At 37.7% G+C, this 16567-nt stretch overlaps 1 protein-coding gene across 5 annotated transcripts; it reads right to left on the minus strand.

Moving 5' to 3' along the window:
- Positions 1 to 1463: 1463 nt before the first annotated feature.
- On the minus strand, positions 1464 to 16549 carry LOC141906699 (AMP deaminase 2-like). Of its 5 annotated transcripts, XM_074795990.1 has the most exons (18): positions 16405 to 16549; positions 15304 to 15583; positions 14282 to 14323; positions 11867 to 11923; positions 10163 to 10277; positions 9480 to 9672; positions 8816 to 8851; positions 7391 to 7607; positions 6846 to 6975; positions 6066 to 6266; positions 5337 to 5468; positions 4852 to 5015; positions 4628 to 4754; positions 3792 to 3955; positions 3036 to 3156; positions 2784 to 2957; positions 1937 to 2047; positions 1464 to 1635 (listed from the first exon to the last, which is right to left on the minus strand). In XM_074795990.1, the coding sequence occupies exons 1-18, from the start codon at positions 16457 to 16459 to the stop codon at positions 1477 to 1479; spliced, it is 2478 nt and encodes an 825-aa protein (XP_074652091.1). In that variant the 5' UTR covers positions 16460 to 16549; the 3' UTR covers positions 1464 to 1476. The 5 variants fall into 5 exon arrangements, with proteins under 5 accessions (XP_074652091.1, XP_074652093.1, XP_074652094.1 ...); XM_074795992.1 differs by lacking the exon at positions 14282 to 14323; XM_074795993.1 differs by lacking the exon at positions 11867 to 11923.
- Positions 16550 to 16567: the final 18 nt, after the last annotated feature.

A 16567-nucleotide genomic window follows, 5' to 3' on the forward strand; every position in this document is an offset into this window, starting at 1 on the left:
AGGTAATCGAATTCAGGATAAAAGGAGTCTATACAAATGTAATGTAGTATTCTGTATGAAGGAACTCAGGGACTTTGTTAGGAAATATTTGAATGCTGTTTTTGTTACTGAATAAAAATCTATAAGCGAACATCACGGTCTTACCGCTTCATAGTAATGTGGAATCTACCGTAACTGGTACTGAAAGATTGTTCAAAACAACACAGATATTCTTACTGTGTTTTGTGCTATTGACATAAAGACAAAATAGTTAAGCAGAGAATGCAGAGAATGTGGGGATCAGAGACATGGTGAGACAGACTATTGGATAAGGGGTTCATTTGAAGTATCAGGAAAACAGACAATATACCTCATGTGATATACTAAAATCTAAGGAAAACTAATAAAATTAAAGAAAGGAGTTGAATATTTCAGATTTTATTCGTTAAGACATGGCCAACATTTGAAGTTTTACATCTTTTTCAATATACACAACAATCATTTACATAGATACAAACCGTTATTGTATATTTCTATAAATGAATGATATGTAGAACATTCTACGATTATCGAGTTCCGCCTCAGATTCATTAAAAATACCAGATAATTTTAACCCGTTTTAAGTATCCATACACTCGGAGATATCGCGTAGTTTGAGTATTTTAAAGCATTTTCGAACTGAAATATTCTTCATATTTACTAATGAAAGATTCATCTTCAAGCGTTAAGTGTGTGTATATTGAGGCCTTATAATAAATTACCCCGTAATGCTGACAGATTATTAAGAGAGAAATGAGCTGTTCATGAGCTGTCTGAATTGATACTCAATATTATGTTATACTTTGAAACGTAATATAGAAATTCTAATAAATGATGATAAAATATTGGCAAACGACAACAAACTGTACAAAGAAAGCACCGGCTTATTGCAATATTCTAGATATTCTATAATACTACAGTTCGTCGTAAGGTATTTTTAATATATATAATACAACTATAATATACTCTATAGAAAACATAAATAATACTCAACAACAGGAATTCTATTAACAGTAACAATTTACGTGAGATGCATCTTAACCCTTTCAGTGCGTCTACACCGCAGTGCGGTGTATAAATCAGTGATGGATTTTGCTAGTACACCGCACTGCGGTGTATTGATGTAATTAGTAATTTGTAATTATCTCTATTGAAAAATGGCAGAAAGTGTCAAACGGTGAAATACTAGTAACTAACGATACACCGCACTGCGGTGTATACGCACTATAGTGGCATTCCCATTGTTCAACACACTAGGGTGGAATTTTTCAGAATTTTCAAATTTTCTCCAGCACTATAGGGTATTAATTAGTCAGCACTGAAAGGGTTAAAATAATACCTCGAACCGAGTAACTGATGAGTATTCACCATGAATCACATGAATCCTAACATTAAAGACTCCTTTTAATTTGAAGACTGACGGTTAATACATTCTTCATGAAACACAGGAATCTCTATTCACTCTTTTAGTTTCATAGACGAGACGATAGCGGTTAATTCCTCGGTTAATGTTTCGTATCTGTAAGCTATTCGTACGTCTGGAACGTTCGTTCTCTGTATGTCGTTACCCGCGATACCTTCATTCGTGTAATTTGGACCGATCCAATGCTGTTTTACCTATCAATTAATGAGACATACCGGTACATTTTTCACCTTCAAAATTAAACACATGTTTAACATATTTTTCAAAAGATTCTCGAAAGGAGCGGGCACGTAATTCTAAAAGGACATCAAAATTTTCAGTTCCCTCCCATGGATGCTTAGTACTTTATGAATGACCTCAAAATTGCGCTTGTTGAAAAATCTTAAATTTAATTGTTCGTTTTTTACCCTCCTTCAATCTCTGTATTACAGCCTGTCATATGCTTTCCGTGAAATATATTTGAACTTGAACTTCAAGAAGAATAAATTGTCGTACCTCGTGTTCAAATCCACTCATTAAAACACTGTTACGTGCAAGTTCACTCATATCAGTCGGGGTTAGTTTCCATACTTGAGCGGCTATACTGTACTCTTCCATTAGAGGTTCCTGAAATTACATACATTCATCATCAGTATTTAGTTTTGCTATCAGGATCAGGGTGGATTTAGAAGGTAGCACAGATTAGACAAGAAGATACACAATATGATGGTAACGAGAGAAATCCCACAATAACGAAACCAAGATCGAAAAATTCTATATCAGAATGATTATATTTGAGGAGCGACGTTTCGGCTAACAACTGTTAGCCATCATCGGGCAGTACACCTGATGATGGCAGTTGTTAGCCGAAACGTCGCTCCTCAAATACAATCATTCTGATATAGAATTTTTCAATTTTGGCTTTGTTATTGTGGGATTTCTCTCGGTAGCACAGATGCATGTACTACCTAAATACTTTACTTAGAAATTCATTTGTATATTATTGAATATAGATTTATAAGATATAGAATTACTGATGTTGTGTGCAGATCAAAAACTTTAAATCAGTCCTTGTATAATTTTAATTCACTTACCAAATTAAAGGAAACTTAATAAGTCCCCTTATTAGTGCATTAGTTAACGTTGGCTAATTTATTGGAATTGGTTTTAGTGTTACTTTAGCAATCAAAAACTTTAAAGCAGTCCTAGAGTAATTAGCTAGAATTAGTTCACTTTGTCTAATTAATTTGAAGTAAATATCTGTGTTACTTTAAGATTAAAAAGATTTAATTTGGGGGGCAATTGTCCGGGTTGCAGTTGTCCGGGGGCAATTGTCCTGATACCTGTAGAAACAGATATTTACCTTAGTGAAATGAAACTGTAACGGATCGTCAGTAGATAGAGATACTAGTAACCCTCGCGCGAGATATTCCGGCAACGGATTACGATGATAGTTGAGAAACAATGAGTTATTACTGAGCGGCGACATGGCCATTCCAACTTGAGCGAGATAATATAAATACTGTAAAACTGGCACCTGAAACATACATCGTTTAACGATTAAATTCATACCGGTCGATTCAAGGAGCGTGTAACGAACACTAGATAAGGATACCTTTCTAAGTAGAAGTCCGTGTGAAATGTTTTCAGCCACCATAAATCCGGTCACTAGATGATGCACTGGTCCGGCCTCACCGCAGTGAGGACGTAGATTTAATAGATTCATACCACGTTCCCTGTTAATTAAACACACAAAACCTTTAAAAATCTTCCAAGAATATATAGAGGTCGCTTACGTGATGTCTCCAACCAGTGCTGGACGCTTGCCACCCATAACAACAACATGATAAGATTATCAGGGGATTTACAACCAATATGGCATCGTCAAGCCAAACGATCACATGCTGCAATATCTCAATTGATATGCAGTGACGTTGGAAGTGCAGCGACTACAGCGTCGAAAGCCACGGCAATAATTTCCTGAATGATGTTTTTTTTTCATTCTATACCGTGCAGTTAGCTCAGTTGGTTGAGTGGAGGACTGGGAACTGAGAGGTCCCTAGTTCGAAACCACCTCTGGGGTTGGCTGTCGAGACACATACATGGACTAAGCTCTGCTAACTTAGTCAGGTTGTGAGCCATAACAACCTATAAAAAGGCCCTGGCCGTCTCTTAAGACCCACTAGGGTTACACTGTAACTAATTGCAGTTGGGACGTACAACACTTTTAAAAACTTCTAAACGATACTATGTTCTTGACGAAATTGAAGTAAATTCGCCGCAGCAATATAGTCAAAACCTGTCAAAAATCGAGAATTGGTCACAGCAATCAAAAATTGCTTCCAACGTGGCTCATATGAAGATAACTTACTTTCTGAAGTGATTCAATACGGTTAGATTCGCGTACATATAGAATATATAGTAAGCGTACGGTGGATTTTCATCGCTGGTCCAATTCTGCGGCAGAGGACTCGTTTTCTCGAACGAGGATAATTCAGGTTTTGATTCGTCGTCCACTGAATCCAAACCACTTACCTTCAAATATAGAATTAACATATTAATAGAGTTGTCGCTATTAAAGTGCAGCTCGAGTGGCCAAATTCTGACCAACCCTTATATTCAATTCGTACACTACGTATATCTGTGGTCGTATTGTGACGATAATATGTAGAAAATCCCAGACTGAATAATAACGGAAAATAATATAAAGTCTGAAAATGTTTCCTTGAACTGATAGTTTATTCAATGTTTCGACTATAATAATCATTGTCTAATAGTCCTCTAATAGTCTTCTAACAGTCATCTTATTTGTATGAAATGACTGTGGGATTTTCTACATATTATCAATGTATACACACTTTGTGAACGGCCTCCTTTTCGAGGCATCGATATCTAAAACTCTCTTAACCCTTTCAGTGCTGACTAATTAATACCCTATAGTGCTGGAGATGATTTGAAAATTTTAAAAATTTCCGCCCTAGTGTGTTGAACAACGGGAATACCACTATAGTGCGTCTACACTGCGGTGCGGTGTATCGTTTGTTACTAGTATTTCACTATGTTTGACACGTGCTGCCATTTTTCCAGAGAGATAACGACTAATCACTAATTAAATCAATACACCGCAGTGCGGTGTACTAGCAATCACTATCACTGATTTATACACCGCACTGCGGTGTAGACGCACTGAAAGGGTAAATAACTTACGTGGCGTAGGAATTTGTGTAATTCAGGATGACTGCTCGGGTCGTTCGTCACCTCGAACAACGGTTTAAACAGATTGTCGATTAATTCTTCGAAGTTTTTGACGATTTTATTGCTTTTATAAACGTCGCTGAAAACACGAAAGAGAACGAAAAATTTTGATCAATCGCTGCCGTCATTTTTTAAGTCTCATATTTCTAATCGAGGTCGCGAATGAAATTACGTACTAAAGCCTAGGTACTTGAATAAGCCATCTGACATTATCGGAATATACGTGATGTTCTATCGCCCATTTCGCCAGTTTGTCCCATTCATCTTTCGATCGTCCATAAATTGACAAACGCAGTTCAGCATTTTGATATTTGCTTTCTTCGAGATCGTTGAGTACTTCCTGAAAAAGAGCAGCGCATCTTTTTAGAAAACGTCCAAATATCGAACAGTCGAACAGGGTGGCGCCCTGACTATTCCCTGACATGCTAGTTGTTTTCCCTGACTTGATCCAATCTATTAACGCAGTCAAATATGTAAAACACAGAAATTGATTTTACGCGCGATCTAGAAATCTGAACAAATTACCCAGACTTTTCCCTGATTTTCAGCTTTTGTACAAAATTCTTTTTAGAAAAGAAAATTCCCCGACTTTTTTGTTTGATTTTCAGGCAAAACTGGCTCCAACCTGTTGAATTATCAAACAAAATAGACTCGTACTTACTTTCATTACTTGAGCAAAATATTTGCCACCAACATGATTGTCGGTTTTCATGAACACTTCCCTCAGCCTGCTCTCTCCGATCGGGTTGTATTTAGCGTTGAACTTGTCGAACCGATGAAATGTGTTTCTATCCTGTAACGAATTCAGTAAAATGTCAACGAATAATGATACATTCAAGTGAACTTGGGGAGCTGCAGGATGTAGCTTAAGTCAAAAGTGTACGAGCGGCGTGTATAGTTAGGTAATAAAGGACGCGTACTTCAAGACTGACTTATTAATACGGCACAGATTTTTAATGATGTCGCTGAATGGAAATAGATATAAATCTTACATTTGAAGGTCTTGTTGTTGATTATAGCATCGAGTTAAGCCTATACAGGACTCGTTTTACATTAAGACTCAATATGCAAAGCATACGCGATGCGAGCAACGATCATCTAAATTTGCTCTGATTTTTGCCTAACGTACATAATGAAAATTGCTTAATATAGTACGATAACCACACTCAAACGTGGTGAACAGATAATACGATAAAAACCCCAATATTTACAAATTAAAAGAAATCTAAAAACCTGACGATGATCTCTAGGGCGAGATCGAAACGTCGTGTTTTTACATCTAAGATTGTTTCAATAAATAAATTCTCGAATATAGATTTCTTTTAATTTGTAAGTAGTGGGCTTTTTATCGTATCTGCTTAATTTATTTTTTCAATATGTTGATACTTACGGCGTGAACGTCTAACATATCAACGCTGAGATCATACGCGGAAAGATTCATCTCATCAAACACTTGACTCAATGATAACTCTTTACCGGTCTGTTTATCTTTCACTGCCATATCATCGCAGTGAACTTTCAACATCTTCTTGATGAATCGTAGTAAATGTTTTTGATTCATCGCTGATGACGCGTGAATGTGAGTATCCACCTGAAAGAACATCGCTATAGATACTATTGGTCCTCTAGTTTTATAGCTACTCTATACAGAAATCTTCTATTTGAGTAACACAGAACTAACACTGGCAACACTGAACTCTAATTGAGCTATCGACAAAGATGATACTAAAACTACCGGTATATATCTCACAGATTTGGGGATAGTTTTCTAGATGCAGTAGACTCTGCTTTAGTCAGTCGTAGCTCGAGTGCTGTAGATATTTCACTAAGTTTGGAATCAGAGAACTGGGCGGTGTTGGGACTACTGTAAATATTTGACCAGATACTGAGTTCAGAAATAGGGAAATAGAGGACATTTTTAAACTGAAGAAGGGTGGTAGAAACCACCTTCGAAATATTTCCAGTATTTCTAAATAAACCTTTTAAATTCATTAAATAATTGTGGGATTTTATACTCATTGTTTCATCACGGATAATTGTGATCTTACTGATACTGAGGTTTTTCGTGATAGATTTCGATAAAATACATCATCTTTAGCGGTGTGCCAAGTTAACCGGCACCGATTAAGGCGGAGTCTACTGTACTTAAATCTAATCAATTACTATTCACCTTTCTGATATTGTAGAAGTCTCTGTGTGGAACCTCTTTCTGTGCTGCTGATTCACGGAGCTCATTCAGTAATTGATGTAACTGAAACTTCGCTGACAGGTAACTTAATCTCCGATAGCAGAATGATTTCCTGTTGAGAAGAATAGATACTAATTCTGAGTTTTCCTGATACAATTCATATAAAGGCACATTGAAAATCATGTATGTGGGGTCCATTGCCTATGAGTCTATGAGTACGTTGCTTTATAGAGGCAAGGAATATGATGTAGTGAAGTTTTGCTACGTAGGATTTTCCCGATATTCAAGGACAATTCAGTCAGGAATTTCTCAAATTTAGCAGAGATATGAGGTCTTCAACAGGCCGGCCACTTTTATTTGCCTCGCTCTTTCCCTCGACTATTCCTTGACTTTTCTAAAGAAAAGAAAATTCCGTGACTCTTTCCTTGATTTCCAGGTTAGTGCCCCCACCCTGATGGATATAGAGAAGTTTTCAAGGAACCCCGAGTCATCAGTCTAGAAAGAGAAATATTTCTGATTCGACTCACAGAGGACCGTCCGTTGTGAAAGCCAGCAGCAAATTCTGATCGATAATAAATGCGTTTCGATCGATGTACGGAAAATCGATCGGATCGTCTGCTGAGAGGGCAGCACCGTTCTCGTAAATACGATATATTCCATCTTTAATCTTCAGTTTGTAGCCGGCTGATTCCGGTAGATCGCAGTAGAACGGATCGTTCGTCGATGGAGCATGTACTGGATGATCTGTAATCAAATATATTCAATCGTAATTACCACAAAAATCTTTTAATCGAATATTTTATCGCGCAAGTTTTTGCTTAATCAGCGAAAGCGTTAGTTTAGACAGCCGCATGCTTTCATCAGAGCGTAAAAAAAACAGTTTCAGAACATTATGAAAAATAACGTTTTTTTTGTTAGTTCATTAAAAACAAAACGCTAATCGCTAGAAATAAAATGTGAGTTGCTGATGCTAGGTAGATGATTAAACAAGTTAACAAAGATATCCCGGGGCAGTTGCTCAAAAGTTTGTTAAAGCGACAATAATTACCAGAGTGACAATTTGAAAAGCGTTGTCACTATGGTGTTTTTTCACTTTCAAGCACTGGAACCCTAAAGTCACAGACAATATGTGTGTCACATCTAATATTTGTGATACATTACAAGTCACCATTATACAGGCTACGCAGCTGTCAATCCGCTGCCTGTAACCATCACTCTCAGACAACACTATAACCGTATTTGATGGATGATTTTCTAATCCCAGCGAGGGCGAATCTAGGGTCTGATTTAGGGAATGGTGCACCCCCAAAATAGGGCATATTAAAAGGGCACCCGAAAGGTTAGCTCAGAAAACATGAACAATATGAACATTTTTTGGAAATACTAAGAAGCTTATGAATTCAAGCTTTTTTAGGTATAATCTTAATTTTTCATTTTCCCATAAAATTTCAGGGTAACCTTTTTTACCTTTTTACAAGGAGATTGTGTGTACCCCTTGCACCCTGCCCTTGGATCCGCCCCTGACAGCCTATATAGCTGGCCCAAGATGATCTGATTTTCCACGCTTGGTGATGAAATTTCAGTGGGATGGAAACAAGAGAAGCGGCTGTTAGTCGACAGTCATAGTGTAGGAGGGTACAGGCAGCAGATTGACTACTGCATTAGTGATGGTAATACATTGCAAATATCACGCCTTTCGCTTAATAGTTAAATACTGAATAACTGATATTCAAGTTGTTGAAACAGTTCACACCGTGGTGGAAGGAATACAACTAGTAATGAAGCAGTCCAGTCACCTAGTAATAGCAGCAATAGATTCCAACCCGATTCAACATCAGATCTAAATCCCGGCGAGGCATCTCGCGGTCGGGTATACACAATGTGTTACGGGGGAGAATAACTCTGTAATGTTTTGTGTGTTTTAAAATCAGCCTATCATCAATCAAATCTACCTCTGATGGATTGTTTTTCCAAGTCCGGAATTTTATCTTCAAAAAAACAACAACAACAAAAAGAAAATAACACAAAAAAGATAATATACGATGCAAGCAATAAAGGAAGCTGTTTGCTGTTTATTCACAGACAGCGCTCATATTGAATGTAGCTGCACATTAAGGTTTCAGCTTCATTTTCTAATGAAACGAAGATATCGTTTTCTGTTGAAACCAAAGTTAACCTTTAATGAGTAAAATCTTAGTAGACGCAGCATCCTCCCTTGGCAGAGATTCGAACCTGATGTCATCGTGAGACTTTGCCACGGCACAAAACCCCGCCTGATCAGCCACAGCACACGTTCATGCGCAGCTTAGTTGTACAAAGACGTGGAGCGCCAATCCAGATTGCCTGGTTGGGTTTTGCACCGCGACAGAATCTTGTGATGCCATCAGGTTTGAATCCCTGCCGAGGGAGGATGTACACTACTATAGATGCTGTACGCATATAACTTTCTATATACCATTTTCTTAATGAACTAATTTGCTTAATAGACAATGAAATAAATCTATGTTCTAAGATCATGATTTTGTTCAACATCGATATGTGTCACTATTTGACCAGATTTGACCTCAATTTACATCAGGGACCAAAACGCCGCCCTTTCATTCTTGGACCACTCACCCTCGACACTTTTCTTCGCCGTGACGTCGTTATTCTCACCGGCTCCGCCGAGGTAACCTTCGTTTTCGAGACTTTGCAGAAATCTCGACGTCGTTTTCGGGAAAGACTGTAACGCTAACGTCATATACTTCTCACGGATTACGAGAGCTTTGATTAAATCTTCCGACGCTTCTTTAAGATCTTCGAGCGGTACCTTTAATTTCAATTAAATAACATCATTTAATTTCATACATTAAATGTAGGGTACACAAATTCCCTGACTTTCCCTGATTTCCAGGTAAGATGCTGCACCTGGTTTTCTTTTTGAAATATATCATTAATGAATACAGATAGGGAAGGTCCACTGTGAACCTTGAGGTTCTCATAGAAAACCGGTAACATCTTGCAATTTGACATCTTAATGTTATATTTGAATTATATTCAATGATTGAAACAGCTGCCGATACCTTCGCTCAGTGGTATCGACAACAAGTCGAAACGTTCAAATAAAGTCCCTCAATTGACAAAAAATCATCCCTTATTTTCTAAAAGTTTCGCGATTTATTGACTTGTGCACAGGACAGTTGTGCATCATCTTGTATCGAAAAACTGTTTAAAATTTTCTCCAGACCCCGGCTTTGATTTGCACACCCCCGACCCCGAGGTCATATAGATCAGTCGCTGGTACACGTAGATACACGTACCCCACTGGCGTGTTCTCCACTGATACTGATACGTTGAAAATTAGGTATCAATTCATCGTCTTCATCATCAAATTCCATCGAGGACGACACCCGCACTTCATCATTGTGTAACGACCTACAATCACATTAACAATCGTCAATCAGCAGGAAAATATCTCTATAGAAAACATGCAACAACAAAACAACCTGGAGATACAAACATCAACTCAAATGATACAAAATACTGAAATCACAGGGGCCTGACAACTTTATTTACTCCCAGTGGTATCCTAGGTACGACATATAATAACAGTACGGTACCAGTATCTAGGATACTGGGGCCGGTTGCATTGACTTAACAGTCTAAGACCAACTTAGTTCTATAACAACTTAAGACCAGTCTTAAGATTTAAGACCACTTTATTGGACTTAAGTCACGACTGTGCAACTGGCCTCTGGTCCTCCAAAATTGGTGTTAAATCTTAAGACTAGACTTCAGTTGTTAGATAAGCTATATAACTACGATCAATGCCATCAATGTGCACCTGATCTGCAGGGGGTTTATAGCTGTGTCAGACCCATGTGGCTGAAATAGCAAAATAAAGATACAGAGTTTCCTAACAATCCAGGGCCCAGTTGCACAGTTGTGACTTAAGTACAAAAGTAGTCTTAAATCTTAAGACTGGTCTTCAGTTGTTAGATTGGCTACAGAACTAAGTTGGTCTTAGACTGGTCTTAAGTTTAAGCCATGACTATGCAACTGGCCCCCGGACCCAGTTCCACAGTTCAGAGTTCATTCATTGAAAGTGAACTAATTTCAACTCTGACTGTGAGACTGGATCCAATTCTAAGGTGGTGGCCCTGGGAAAGGGAGAGGGAACATCTTACAGTCAAACTCGCTTAAGTTGTCATAGCAAGGACGATCATTATGTCAATGACTTATCCAAATTGGGACTGAAAATAATGAAGACTTTACTGATGACGACTAAACCCGAGATTGACTGTAGTTGATGCAGAGTGAGTACTCACTTGTTACCGGTAAACGACGGACTGATACAAGAATAAAAAGGCAATAGAAGTAAACTGGAGGAGGAATCTCTGTGGAAATATCGCGGCATAATTCAACCACAGCCGTCAATGATAGTAGAATGTGTGAACGGAATGTGGAGTAATACATGTAATATACCGGTATCATCATATCTGATTACTAAACACAGGAAATATATACACGTAATATGAGCTTATTAATCAACATACCAATAATCATAATCAACTAATCACCAAATAAGCAACTTTCAAATCAAAAGCAGTTAAATTTAACATGCGATATAGTCTGCGTATTCAATAGCCATAAACTGGGGGAGGGGGGCAATCTGGCCCTAGTCAAACTAGCGCTGGATCAGGACCGAGACAAATTTGGTCCGCGTTTAATCAGAGAGCGCATTCACATGTAAATCACTCGCTCATTACAAAAATGCTATCAAAATGATGCTGCGGCAAGTGAGGTGAATCACTTCCACAACCAATAAGCGTCCTCACGGAATAATGTGATGCATGCTAAAATTTGGCACAGGCATGGTGCCAAATTTTTGTTAGCTTAATAGTATTTCTATGAATTTGGCATGTTAGAAAAGCGACATAAACAAAAAACACGCTACTTCTACTAGAAATAATGAAAAACAACTCGTTTAGACGAAGAAACTTGTAACATATTGCAGTGCATACCCTACGAGTGGTGACCCCTGGTGGGGAGGTAACATCTCACCAGACAGTGTACGCTTCCTAAAAACAAATCATAATTCTAAATCCCACGCGTTGTTACTCTACACATTTACGTGAAACTGACATTGATAATATTTCTGAAAAGAATGCGACATTTGATTATACAATCTGAAAACGAATACAGGAACCTTCAACTTGAAAGCGTAAAATACCGACCGCCATATTGTTATTCGCCATAGATTCATGACTGTCAAATTGAAGAAAAACCAACAATCCAAAGTAAAACTAAAAAAGCACTTTCGTGTTTATAGTTATAATTGATATCTTAGAAAATAAAAATTGTTTTTGAAAATGGCACATAACAATTGAAGCGATTTTTCAAAAATCTTCTTTAAAGTTTTACTTCATATAGAAGTTTTTTTCTTCTAAAAACTTGAGGTAGCCGCATTGATGTGACTGAGTTATAGACAAGACTAACACGGATTGTATTCGTTATACATTGAATAAAATATTCAATTTAAAAGCAGCTGATTTAAATATCGAAGCGAGATAAGATAACGCAATCAGTCAATTATCTCCAAGTTTAAGCTCCAGCTAATTCTATAACATATATAGTATCTATAAGAGCTCGATAGGAAGGAGTCAGTTCCAGTGTGTCATATCAGAGATATCATTACACTGTCCGGCAGGTTTTGAACGTGTTCGTTTCAACCAGAAAACACTCTACCTATTTCTACCTATTCTGGAATAGTAAGAAGCTAGTGAATTTGTAATCTGGAATCGGAATGCATTCAATCGAAACCTGCCTCATATCATGTCTTTCAACCGAAATTGATAAATTTTCAATCTATTCGACCTCAAGACTTTGTGGAACCGACTCCGCTTGAGAACATTGAACATGCTAAATCCACATCAATCATGCATACTTTTTATAAATGATACTCTGGGGTATTAAACTATAAGGGAAGGGATGGGGAAAGTGAGGGTCGTGAATTTCAAATACAAATCATCGATTCAGTAATTGACCCAGCAGTTTTCTGATAAAGCAGACGCCTTTAACAAATAAAAACAAATATAAAAGTATAAAATAGTTCGGTAGCCGATTGATAAAACATAAACAGTCTATTTCAGTGGACAGTTCCTGAATCTTAGATAGACGAATGAATCTTAATCAGTTTCATCTCAAGAGTCTGGAAAACTGTCGAACTGAACACTCGGATATTAACAAAAAAATAGACAAAAATTACTGATATACGATAAATAGATATGGATAGACGATGACAACCAGCAGATATATAGAGTACATACTCATTAAAATTGAGCGTGCAGCTCATACGTGTCGGAGATGAGGATAATTCATTCGATAGCAATTCACTAAAATAAATTCATTCATAACACAATTATAGATTAAAACATCTCTTCTACTTAAGACAGTAACAGGGACTAGAGGGACGGGGTGGACGGTTTCATTTAAAGGGCAGTTATTAGAAAAAATGGTAAATTCCGTAAAGCCAAAAAAGGCCCTTCACGAGACGGAATCCGCGCCATTATCCAAAGTCCGTTTGGACATTAGAGGCCCTCTTCTAAAGATATGGGAGGTCCATGCGCGTACATGGAAAGGTTGAGGTCTTTGGTAAATCAGACACCTGATCACTTAGCTTCATGTACCAAAAACAATTTTCGATCAATATCTATGAATTCAATTTACATAGGTACATGAAACTAGGATTACAGGTTTATATTAATTAGAATGATTAGATTAGATTGTGATATGATATATTCCAACACCATGCATTAATAAACACGCCCCCACACCATATAGACCTATCAGCAAACCTTTGATTATAAACCCATTGATTGTACAGTATAACTTGCATTTAGGCAGAAATTCGGACTGGTCAAACGTAATTTCTAGGTCTGGAACAGTTCATTTTCCTATAAAAAATCTCTCTCTAAGCTTGATTTTATAAATTGGATACTTGTTGGATAACTACTTCATCTCTAAAAGTATGAAAAAATGGAAACTACATTAAAAACTCTATTGTTTCAAACGAAAAATACCTCAGACCTATGACAAGTATGACATAGGTAGACCTATGATCCGATGGCTAAAACTTTCTTGGTGCAGAGTTTGTTCAATTTGTATTTCTATTTCCTGTAAGTCGTTTTTTTTTAGTAAATATCCCTTAATCCGAATTATGCCGAATTAAGTCGGAATTTTTCTAAGACAGATGTATTTTGCCAGTAGGCCTACCAAATTTTCCAACTCGTGCAAGTTTTACCGTCTATTTTGAAGGTTTCTACCCGAAACACCACAGCCACGGGTTTATTTCTATTAGAAATGATGTTTATGATTATATAATTAATAGGAGATGCCGCATTCGATAATTTCAGAAGAAAGTTAAAATTTCACCAAACCTTCGCGAAACATCGGATGAATAAAAGTTAGTTTGTATAGGGCTAAAACAACAAAGAAAATCACAGAAGTCATCAGTGCCGTATTATCATTACTATTATATTAATATCATGATTAATATCATTATCGAAAAAACAAAGCAGTTAATTTTCATCAAAACACATGTGAAATGATGAGTTTGTTGAGAGAACTAGCATATCTTAGACAAGGAGAATTCATTAGCATTGTCTATTTAAACAGCATCCTCCCACGGCAGGGATTCGAACCTGATGGCATCGCTACACTCAGCCACGGCACGAACCCCTGCCACAGTAGACCGGGTGCGCAGGTACATGCGCAGCTTTGCCGCGCGAAAACTTGCGGCACCAATCAGATTGCTCGTTGTATAATCGTTGAGATCAATTTCACGGAAGAACTTTAAATGGTAAAACCCGTGCTCAAATAAAATGGGATATCTGATTGGCTGATAATGACATCATCTAAGCTGCGCGTGTAGCTGCGCACTCTAGTGTGGCAGGGTTTCGTACCGTGGCAATCTCGATGCCATCAGGTTCGAATCCCTGCCGGGGGTGGATGTTTAAACAGAGGTACAATAGGAGACTAGATTATTTTCATCGCTTTATTTATCACAGTGAGAAAAATCTAAAGTCGAGTAAAAAGCAATTTTGGTCGTTGAAAATTGAATCCAACACGATTAGAATATAAAAAAGCTTCGATGTATAGTGGTCTCAGAAAACTTTAGAATTTCCTGCGTTCAATTGTGAAAATTTGTTTTCATTGTTGTATAAATTTTTCATCAGGATTCTTACAGATCAGGGTTCCTGAACAAAAGTTCCCCAATAATCATCTCACTGATATTCACCTGACCATTGACCAAAACATTATCTGATTAAATCATAAGATCTCTGCAGCGGGGGCCGTTGAGAGTTTTTTTGCGACTCGTAAAAAGTCCAGAATTCCCTGATCTGTAAGATTCACGGATTAAATGCTTTTCTAAAACTCGTTATAAATGTAGCGTTCTTACTTTTTGCTGATTTGTCGTTGAATCTGATGTCGACAATGTTCGATCTCTTCGATCGGATATTGAGGCATGTAATACGGTTCGCTGATCTCGTTCTGTTGTTGAGTCGACGAACGCTTGCGGAAAATCTCCGTCATTTCTTCGCTCTCTTTCTCGTCCATCATCATTCGCTTCGGGAATTTTATTCTGGTCGTCGGTGATTTTAAACACGTCGGACTCGTCGTCGTCGTCATCAACGAGTAATGATTCGTTTGATCCTCGCCCGAATCGTCACGATGAATTCCTACCGATAATCGCAACAATGAAATTAGTTGTCAGTGGCGGATTCAAGGGGTCAAATCCACCATCGATTTACGAATTCCCTAAGTTTTCCCTGATTTTTCCATGTTATCACAGAAAATTCCCTGGTTAAATCCCAAAGAATTTTCTAGATAAGAATGTTAGGCCTACAGTGTTGATAAAGAAACGCGCCGTCAATAACGCGTGCAAATTGCAGGTGTTTCGCAAAATTTATCAAATTCCTTCAATTTTTCCCTGATTTTTTTTCTAGATTTGTCTGATTATGCTGATTCTGTCAGACATGTCTTCAAAAAGACCGGAGTGACCATCACTACCTCCTGTATACTGCACATCCCACATAAGTCATAAGTCTAGATCGGTAAAAAGGCCTTATGCTACTGTAATTTTTTTCTTATTTTTAATACCCTCAACCCACTAAGCGCGACGCAGGGCCTTATAAGTGGGTTCGATGTTTCTTTTTCCCAATGGGGGAGAGACCAGAGAAGAACCTCCGACCAAGAAACTCTGTCGCCACCCGGGTTTGAACCCATAAACCCTGGATTGTCGGGAGACCAGTGACCGGCGGCTTAAACCACTCTGCCACTGCGCCTCTCATAACACACACTGGTCCTCCTACAGCTCTACACTGAGTTAAAGTAGTGAAGAGAGGTGCGGATCTGCACTTTTACCGTACATCATATTTCCTACATGTTATATAGGCAGTAATGCAGTACCGTATATGGTGCAATGATTGATTACAAAACAGTGTAATTTTTCTGATTAGTGATTAATTTAATAATAATAATGGAATGACTTTATTCACACCTGCTGGAAGATGAACATTCTCAAAAGACGACGCATTTGTCTCTCTTGTTGACATGTTGTTGAAAGCTTACAAAAATGTCAGACAAAAACTGTAACTATATTATACGGCGCACAAAACGAATACTTATTTTGACAGTTCGATAAATTAAACCCAACCCGGAAG

Source organism: Tubulanus polymorphus, chromosome 6, assembly GCF_964204645.1.
Source record: "Tubulanus polymorphus chromosome 6, tnTubPoly1.2, whole genome shotgun sequence".
NCBI classification, from domain to species: Eukaryota; Metazoa; Nemertea; class Palaeonemertea; order Tubulaniformes; family Tubulanidae; genus Tubulanus; species Tubulanus polymorphus.

What these genes read in the sequence shown, in the direction of transcription:
- LOC141906699 (XM_074795990.1), bottom strand. Translation starts at nt 16,459, where the DNA reads ATGTCAACAAGAGAGACAAATGCGTCGTCTTTTGAGAATGTTCATCTT. An exon ending in ATATGTTAGACGTTCACGCC is followed by an intron (nt 5,469 to 6,065) that starts GTAAGTATCAAC and finishes AATTCGTTACAG; the next exon opens with GATAGAAACACATTTCATCG. An exon ending in ACGGACTTCTACTTAGAAAG is followed by an intron (nt 2,958 to 3,035) that starts GTATCCTTATCT and finishes TGTATGTTTCAG; the next exon opens with GTGCCAGTTTTACAGTATTT.